This window comes from Aegilops tauschii, chromosome 3, assembly GCF_002575655.3.
Source record: "Aegilops tauschii subsp. strangulata cultivar AL8/78 chromosome 3, Aet v6.0, whole genome shotgun sequence".
Classification (NCBI taxonomy): domain Eukaryota; kingdom Viridiplantae; phylum Streptophyta; class Magnoliopsida; order Poales; family Poaceae; genus Aegilops; species Aegilops tauschii.
In genome coordinates, this window is record NC_053037.3 from 170,848,522 (window position 1) to 170,858,260 (window position 9,739).

General features: G+C 42.2%; 1 protein-coding gene across 1 annotated transcript; it reads right to left on the reverse strand.

The window, feature by feature from the left end:
* Window positions 1-1,554: 1,554 nt before the first annotated feature.
* Window positions 1,555-8,467, reverse strand: LOC109753648 (uncharacterized). Its single transcript, XM_020312561.4, has 16 exons — window positions 8,137-8,467; window positions 6,947-6,992; window positions 6,678-6,841; window positions 6,467-6,584; window positions 6,244-6,326; window positions 6,097-6,156; window positions 5,564-5,809; window positions 4,953-5,049; window positions 4,728-4,778; window positions 4,576-4,656; window positions 4,178-4,249; window positions 4,007-4,069; window positions 3,448-3,594; window positions 2,578-2,635; window positions 2,412-2,464; window positions 1,555-1,965 (listed from the first exon to the last, which is right to left on the reverse strand). The coding sequence occupies exons 1-16, from the start codon at window positions 8,235-8,237 to the stop codon at window positions 1,882-1,884; spliced, it is 1,524 nt and encodes a 507-aa protein (XP_020168150.1). The 5' UTR covers window positions 8,238-8,467; the 3' UTR covers window positions 1,555-1,881.
* Window positions 8,468-9,739: the final 1,272 nt, after the last annotated feature.

A 9,739-nucleotide genomic window follows, 5' to 3' on the forward strand; every position in this document is an offset into this window, starting at 1 on the left:
GCGACGACCCCGAGCGGAGGCGGTGTGTCACCACCGACGCCACGAGGAAAAGGAGCGCCTGTAGGTACAACAACAACGGGCTCTCGCCGCCGCCGTCGCTCCTTCGCCGCGAGACGGAGGAGTATGACCGCAGGAAGCTCCTCTGCCGGTGCCTCGAGCTCGCGGATGCCGCTCATCCCGGTCAAAAGAGAGTCGGAGGAGCTCCCGCCGCTCCGCACGGCGAAGAGGGAGCCGGAACAGCGGGGCGTCATCGGGCCGGAGGATTACCCCCCCTCTCCCCGACGGAGGCGGACGTCATGGAGGTTGCCATCGTCGTGCGCTCTGCGCGAGAGGAGGAGGAGGCGGAGCAGCACCGTCGACGGGACGCCGACATCGACAGAATCTTCCTCGAGCAGGGGATCGCGGCGGCGCAGGAGTTTGCGGCCGACATGAAAGAGTGGCGCCTCGTAGCCAAGAAGCAGGACGAGGTCTACGTCGACCTCGTCTCCAACCACGAGGACTGAGCTCCTCCGCCGCCGCAGCAATCCCCCTGGCTCCGGTGAGCCCAAGTTTGTAATTAGGGTTACGGGGACGCCTGCTCCCCCAAATATTAGTTATAAAAATTCTACTTTGTATGACTTTTTAAGATGATCAAGTGCTAGTAGTTCTATTGAATTTAATTTCTTGCGTGAATGTGTGATTTGAAATTTTGCTGGTTCATATTCGGTTGTTGTTCTGCCGTGGCTATTTTCAGTCTGTATCCAAAGACAGCCGCGAACTGTAAACACGCTATAAGGGTCCGTCGTATAAAGGGTCTGTTAGAGATGCTCTTACGTTGCTAGTAATTCCAAACAAATTTGAGCAGTCAAGTTCTTTATTTTAGCCATGTACTCCCTCTGTTCCTAAATATAAGTCTTTCTAGAGATTCCAACAAGTGACTATATACGGAGCAAAATGAGTGAATCTACACTCTAAAACATGTCTACATACATCCGTATGTTGTAGTCCATTTGAAATGTCTAGAAAGACTTATACTCCCTCCGTTCCACAATACATGCCTTCCATTTGTCAAAATATAAATGTATCTGGACATGTTTTAGTATATAGATACATCCATTTTTGGACAAATGGAAGTCAAGTATTTTAGAACGGAGGGAGTATTTAGGAACGGAGGGAGTATTTCTTATTCATACCGTACATATTTATTTATTTTAGCAATGTACTTTTTTATTTTAGTTGTACGATGGCGCTGACACAATCATAGAACAAGTACTCCCTCCATTTCAAAATATAGTGCGCCCGCGCTTCCCGAAGTCCAACTTTGACCATAAATTTAGTGACTACGGCGGGAGAAAAAATTATATAATTGAAAACTTATTTTGAATACGAATTCACTAGTATAACTTTTGCTCCCGCCACAATCGGTCTTGTTTGTTAAATTTCTGGTCAAAGCTGAAGCACGGGGATAGAGGAAGCACTATATTTTGGAACGGAGGGAGTAATTAACGGGCTGGCAGATTAAAAAAAAAAATCAGAAACGTCAGCAAATCAAGCATGGCAGACACTTGGATCAAATAAGAAAGGGAAGCTGTGCTATAATCAACTTCAATTAATTTTCCGCAAATAACAGAGTTTCTTAGCCCAGTCAAAATAGCCCCATGCAAAGCTACCGTCGTTAAGTTGTTACTAGCCGAAGCCCTCAGCATCTGCACTTGTCAATTCATTTCTAAATGGATAGTAATACAAAATGTGTATGTTTCCTAAATAATTTCTGGGGCTTCAGAGTGGTAGCGGGTGGTTTAGGGCATCTGAGCACCACAATGCACAGTTAGATCTGCACAATTTCAGAACTTCGAGCAGAAAGAATGTGGGAGAAGTATGAGGTGTGTGGACTTTGACAGCCTATTTGGAGCTGTCAACTTGGGAAAATAGTCCTTCAAAGCTGCCTGACAGCTTCGCCGCAGCCCCTTCTACCCTTTGATAATCCTGACATTAAGAAAAAAAAGATTCTGTCAGAAATACTACGACATCGTCAAGCATACTATCATCAGTCCTATGTCAAAGCCCCTATGATAATCGTGACATTAAGAAAAAAATATTCTGTAAGAAAACTACGACATAGTCAAGCATACTATCATCAGTCCTGTGTCAAGCCATCCGTTTGGGATGCTAGAGCAGTCAATAGCATAGTTCCGTGACATAATCAGTTCTCCCCATACACACTTGGTTGGAGATTACAGATTGTTTTTCTTTGCAAGAATATTAAGGGATGTAATAATATACATTATCAGCTCCTATTGTTATTTCCTACACAAGAGCCCATATAACAGAGTACCAATTTTTCCAACTAGCATGCGGCTAGAATTTTAAATAACATTTATGAATGCTTGGTGGAAGAGGAAGGACTCTGCTGCAAAGAATAATACTGATACCTTTCCAATAAGACTCACAACCAACGGCCCCTTTCTCGAAATCCGATGAGAACCTGCATATCCAAAACGTCAATCAACAATAATCAAAACGTAAAGATAAATGAACTATTTTCCTTGCTGATTAACTAGATAATTAAACTAGAGCCTCCTATTACAGGCATCATACCTATGTACACATCAGAAAACTCCAAGCATAGCTTTGCAACCACCGGAGCAATTTTGACCTGAACAAGCATTCCACAAACCCGAATTAGATAAAGACTGAAATATTTCTTTATAACATTTAAGCCTCAAAGTTCACTTTTGATAAATGACAAGAAAACTGAATACTGAACACAAATGTAAGTATCCTACTGTAACCACCATGACGGCACCACTGGAACTGTAGAGTCAATCCCCGGTGTAAGGGTAAAACATAGTATAAAGTTGAGACACTTATTTTGGGACGGAGGGAGTACATAATAATAAGTTAAGCAGAACGCAATGGAAGTCATGAACATAATGTTTCGTCAAATATAAATTGTTGAAATAAAGTGATTATTACTAAAGACATGCAGTTTTCTACATAAAGGTCTATGTGGACACAAAGTTAGTTTGCAATCATAAATATCAGTAGAGCACTTGTAGAATACTCTCTGAGTTTGTAACAGTAAATACATGGCAATTTGAACATAGGTACAGCTTCCAACATGCAACTTTGATGGGTCTTCCCATTCTCATACGTTAGTAAACGATTATAAAATTATTATAGTAAAAAGGGCAGCCCGGTGCATGTAGCTCCCGCTTTACCACTGCGCCGAGGCTCCCCTTCTTATAAAATTACTGCAATGTAAAAATATGTTTCATGGCAAACCTAATAATATTATTTCACTTGACCCACCTGTATGTTTTACATATGCTACGAGTCAAAGTTACAGAAGTCGATGCACGCTTTCTAGGGCATCGATATATTTACAAATTGACATAGTAGTTTTCAATAACAGATTTAGAATTCACAACAAAAAAGAACATATTTAGAGAAGACAAAGATGCATACATCTGGGAGTAAAGTGCTGAGATGTTTTGATACAAAAGGTTTCGTCCTCAGTAAACCACTCTCTTGGGTATCCAGAAGACAATTCCACTCCATGTCCAGTTCATCCACATTAGTTGCAGAAAGAATGATCACATTCTTGCATTTGATCTGCATAGGAAGTTATCTTTGAGTCAAATGAAAAAAGGGAGTGTGTGCTAGCATGTTTTAAAACGCAATCTGAGCACTCCTTGCAAGTCTAGGCATTTTCAGATCAATGCTAATTGAACGCCAGACTTTACGTTCAGTAACAATGATTAATATTTTAGACAGAAAGTATGTCTTGTTTCCCCAGATAATTGCCTTTCACCATTTGGTTTGAATATCATTTTCTCCACTCTTTTGTCCAATGTGTTCTCTCATGAAATGTTGACGAAACCAAACCTTGTGGCAAAAGGGAAATGAGGTTTTGAACCACATATGATAGTTCTGCAGAATCTAGATCTCTATGAAAGGCAAAAAAAGAGGCACCAAATATTTCAGTATTGATCCAAAAGAAATGCACCAAGAAAACAGAACATACCAGTGGCAACGGGAGCATCTTGTGATGTAATAATTCGGTAATACCTTCTGGCAACAAAGCCATCTGAAGAGAAGTGGAAATGAGTTAAATTATGAACTGCAGTTTGTACTTTTCCCAGAATAATCATACACATGCATATATATTCAATAGATCTAATTAAATCCAGATTACCTCATTTCGATCACCAATGTAACTGTTTCCTATGAGTTGACTAAGATGCTCCTCAAACTCTTCATCAGGAGCCTCCATAAATGAAAAGCAAACGTTAGTTGATGCAAGGAAATGGCATTTTATCAAGGGAGATTCATGAAACAGCCATTGGCATATAACAACAATTCATGGATATGCAGTTTTTACATTTGATGGTGCTGGGACAAAATGATTTCTTGCTATAGTAATAGTGCAACCCTATCAGTCAACACACAATATTTTCTTAGCTAAATAACAAGAAAAATGCAGAAATCACACCCAAGTGCAAGAACAGCAGGAATTTATACACACAAAACAATCAAGCATGAATTAATAGTATAAGAAGTCATTTAGCAGCACGGAAATGTTAGTGAACGCACCAGGCGAACTCCAAATGCTTTTGCAACACCAGCCAATGAAACATCTGAATGTAGAGGCCCAAGTCCCCCAAAAATAAATACCTGTACAATATCAATCACATCACATGCCAAACTTGAAAAGGCCTAAAATGCAAAAGCCTACAGAAACTAACCACGTCATCAGTAGATTTACATTGTTCGACTTCCTCGGCAACAGAATCAATCTGCAATGCAATCACTTATGTGTCCATTAGATTTAAATGCAAAGAAACATGACAAAGTCGGAGCTTAATAGTACACTTGGTAACAATACTGCAGCAATCTATATGTGGACAATTGAGCTACCATATAAAAGATGTAGGACATACGGCTACGCAGATCCATGATATACAACTTACTTCATTGTGAACAACCGTGACTTGAGAAACTCGCCAGCCAATTTCATGAAGCTTCTTGCACAAGGCTGCGCCAAATTTATCCTCAACTGTGCCAAACCTGAATCACAAAAATGAATGAATGTCTATTTAGTGTATAAAAACAATGACAGTATCCACAAAAAAATGCCCAAGTCTAGTCATCAATCAAGGATAATCAATGAAATTTACGAAACTGTGCCAAAACTGAAACAGGAACACACTTCTAACAGTAATAAATAAGCCTTGTATCAAATATACTTCGGATTAATTATGGGATAACTGGTTGCACTTGTATTGAGTTAAATGATCAAGCCGCATTCTCTTAAGGCAGACAAATGGGCTACCACCCTTTCCTGATTCTTTTATTACTATACAATAATTTGTTTTGTATCAAGTGGCTTCGGAAGTATAACAACACTAGTGTCAAAAACGCTCTTATATTATGGGACGGAGTGAGTAGCATTTATCTAAAAGGCAAGGCAAAGAAGAAAAGGAATTTGCAAAGATTTCACATAAACTTCAATGATCATAAAACTGACCAGGATGAAGCAAATGCAAGACTAAACATCATGTAAGTATCAGAGATTACTCACAATATTTCATCACCAACTACAATAACTGAAGCCGAACGTGAGATCATTTGCTCTCCCTCAGCATTGTTCATGCCATTGCTTGCAACAGAATTAGTTTCCGTTTTGTTGCTAGTCTTCTTCGCTCTCCCAGCTCTTTCAAGTCTTCCATCTGATAACATGTATGCCGGTCTAAAGCTGTTCCCAGTAGATGAATCACTAAGAAGTGCATTTGGAACAGTATCATATATGCTCCCAATGGATGTATACCTGCAATGAGGGCAAGCACACAAAAACTTAATACAAATCAGGAAGTTCAAATTAGATCTCAAGAGTACTTTGCAACGGCTTAAAATTTAAGGTGGCGTTACACAGTGAGCTGAAGTGCAGAAACATAAGTAGCAAATTGCTCATCAAAAGGTAGACCAAGTACTTTCCTTTTAGAGATTTGTGTTAGAACAGCAGTGCAAAAAACTACATTTTGGACTATAGACTACACATGATGAAACATAAGAGCAAATATACAATTGAAGGTCCGAAAATGGAAAAGAACCCACCCCTCATCATAAAGGCTGCAGTATTTGACCTTACAGGTTAAGAGGAAAGACCAAACATCCCTGCCACAGAAAAACAATGCTCCTTACATTTGGATTAGCAGTCTACGGAACGCAAGCTTGAATTATTTACATGATCAGGAGAAAAACCTGTATGACCAATCCAAGATAGGATTCACCCTCATAAAAGGAGGCCAGCCAGGCGAACTAGGAGAGAATTGTTCTTGACCGACCTATATTTTCAAACTGAATTATTAATAGGTGCGTAGATACCAATAAGTGTAAGAATTCTGAATGGAGATGGGCACAAGTACTGTATATAATAGGTTTGCGGAGACTCGAAGAATAATTGAACAAGGTACAACAGAATTACCGCATTTGGATCTCCGATTCTAGTGCCAATGAAAATGGCTTTAGTTGACTTCTCTTTCAATAGGCCTTCTAGACCAGATTTGAAATCTGACCGGATAGTTTCCAGTGGCAAACCATAACTAGCATAGAGGAGAAAAAATAGAATGAAATATCCTTCATTTCACTTCTCAAGAATAGCAAAAAGAATGAAACAAATCCTAGTGGGTTCTTACGTTGAGACTGTTTCATAAGTGAATGAGTTGATTTCAGGGAAAGCACAAGGGGTCTCGAAATAGATGGTACGCAGCGGACAGTTTTGAACAGTATTGATTTGAGCTTCGTCCCCACAACTTGTTTTGTGAAGATAGTATCCTGCCCGTATTAAATGCAAGAGTACCTATTGATACAAAACACTGATATCTTGTCAAAACTTACAAACAGATGTTAATTATCACTATGGCATACAAAAAAAAGATGAAGAGAAGAGAATATAAGGTATTACGGTTGAATCCTTCCCGCCATTAAAGCTGAAGGCAATCTCCCCAAACCTGCAAAGTGAAATTACTGGCAAATGAGAGACTTCAACTTGAACAGTATCCAATATCCATAACGAGTCTTGGTACTCAATCCCCAGATTAACACCCAAGCATCCAGCGACAGGGCAAACAAAACGTTTTTAAAAACCACAAGGAGAACAGAAAAGCTTCAGACTATCAATATACATTTTGAGAACAGGCTTTGCAAGTGGTTTGAACATAGTGTAATAGTGTGTCCATACTGGTTAGATCAGGCCCTTTCATCATGAAAAAAAAACTGGATTACAGTGACATGCATGATATATCATGGGTGTTTATGCTCCTTAAGGATTTAACTGATTTGATTTCCCTTTCCTCGTGAAAGAAACATGATTACAGTGACCCTTAGCAACTTGAGTGATAACTGGAGAATCATCGGAAACCTCTAAATACTTTACTCCTTTGATCTGCCATAAGAACAACAAACCACAACCTTACCGAACTGTTAAAGCGAGCAATCTACTAGTTTCCATTGTTTCAGGGTACAGGTTGTTAACTCATCCGCATAAACCACTGGTCTAAACTTCTAACCGAACCGACAAACGAGAGTTATGATAGGCGAATCCAGCACCAATTACTTCAGATTAACGACTAAACAATGCTATTCTGCCAGCAAATCTAAATTATCTGGATCGCCTCAAAGTTGAAAATCACAGCATATTTTCGGATGCAAAAGCAGAGATGAAACCCATTACTGACTGATGCAACCACCTCTCTACTAGATAAAACTGCGTTTGCGGCAGGGGGAAATACATGTGCGCACAGAGACAGATAGCACATTGGAGGTAAACAGCCGCAAGATCTAACCAGTGTGTCCCAACTCAATCTTCCTGCGGACTACGGAGTAGGAACCAATCCATCCGCCGATGCCTACACCTCCAGCTACCGGGTCCCCATCTTCCCGCTTGATCGGTCAACAAAACCGGGCTGCATCCCCGCCGCCACCCGCGATCGTCAAATGAGTCAAACCCGATCGCGCGGGCCGACGCTCGCGGCGAGCAATCGCATGCCAGATTCTTCGGTTCCCAGTGAATAACCACGGAACTAAAACAGCAGCACTAAGCCAATCCGATGAATCCCCAGCTCGAGAGTGAAATGGAGGGGCGGAGCGGCGTACGGGTAGAGCGCGAAGGCTCGCTGGACGACGTAGACGGCGTTGTCGTACTTGGTGCGCAGCCGGGCGTCGCTGCTCGCCCGGACCGCCGCGTCGATCTCCATCCCCGGTGAGGCGACTTGGGGCGGAAGAAGAAGAGATTGGGAGGAGAGCAGTTGTGGACTTGGGAGGAGGCGTGACTCGTCGGCGTTGGACGAGGGAGGAGGGATGGGAAGCGAGGGAGGCCTCGTGTGGATATTTCATTCGGGTGCTGTTTCCTGCAAGTATTTTACTCCAACCACCGGGACGAAATATCTTATCTCTCTCTCTCTCTCTCTCTCTCTCTCTCTCTCTCTCTGCTTCTCTTTCTTCCGTTATGCTCGCGCGTCGTGCGTGGACGGCTGGATGCGGCGTGAAGCTGACATGGCTTGTCGTGCTATGGCCTCCCTTGTGGGTGGACAAAGGGAAGAGGCCCTCCACTCGCTTTGGGTTGACCGCATAAAGCTCAATGAGCCCGTCCGAAACAAAATTTCCTCGTCTATTGGGGGTTTTTAGAATTTTGGGCGGTATTTGAATAGGCTGGACGAGATTAGGCAGTGCCAATAGATGACTTGGCACTAGGCCCCGCGGCAGAAAGATCCCCATTCCCAAATTCTCCCGCGGCGGTGATGAATCCTAGGCCCCGCGCCGCACACCCACTCCACATTGTCGCGGCGGCGAACCTAGCTCCCGCTATGGCGCACACCCATGGTGTGCGATAGCTCGCCCAACAGTCATTGTTCCTCGTCCATGGTGTTGTCGGGGCAGCCGCGGGTGGCTTATCGGGAGGCACCGATGCAGCACATGCCTGGCGTGATTTGCCACTGTAAAGTGAAGGCGCCAAGGTGCATATCGTGGAGCCTCGCCAATCCTGGTCGGAGATACTACAACTGCAGAAAATCACAGGTGAGGTGTCTTGACTTAGCGAAGGTGGATTTGGTCTGCTAGCTCGAGTTCTTCACCGAAAATCCGTTCTTTGAAATTTGGGTAGGGCGTGGACTATCGGTACTTCAAGTGGCATTACGATCCCCATAACGAGTTTGTCAGCCGGCTGCTAGGCGACCTGCGGGATGTTTATCGTGTGAAGACCGATGTTAGGAAATTGAAGACGGATAATCATCAGCTGGAGCAATCTTTGATGGAGGCCAAGTGTAGCATTGCTGATGGTGACGTTCATGTCATTGACTTGAAAGCAAGGCACTGTGAAGAAGTGTTTGCTCCTCTCAAGGAATTGGAGAGATCCAAAATGAAGTTCAAAATTGCTATCTTGTTCTGCATTCTGTTTGTGATGTACATGACCTACAAGATGTGACTAATCAATATCGGTGAAGAAGTTGTTTGCTATCTTGTTCTAGTTGCAATTATGCGGTGTCATAGTTGAACTATTAATTTGTTAGCTATCTTGTTTTGTGTGTCATGAATCTTGAAGCGAATGAAATGATTAATGCATTTTGGTTTAAAGAGTTGATGTATGTGAATTTATTTGTCAGCTGTCTAAAAGTAGATGTATGTGAATTTAGTTGTGAGTGAACCTAGCTTACTGAACTTTGAGCTTTCTGAACTTAACTGAACTTTGAGCTTTCTGAAC

What these genes read in the sequence shown, in the direction of transcription:
- LOC109753648 (XM_020312561.4), bottom strand. Translation starts at nt 8,237, where the DNA reads ATGGAGATCGACGCGGCGGTCCGGGCGAGCAGCGACGCCCGGCTGCGC. An exon ending in ACTTATGAAACAGTCTCAAC is followed by an intron (nt 6,585 to 6,677) that starts GTAAGAACCCAC and finishes CCTCTATGCTAG; the next exon opens with TTATGGTTTGCCACTGGAAA. An exon ending in TGCAGCCTTTATGATGAGGG is followed by an intron (nt 5,810 to 6,096) that starts GTGGGTTCTTTT and finishes CCCTCATTGCAG; the next exon opens with GTATACATCCATTGGGAGCA.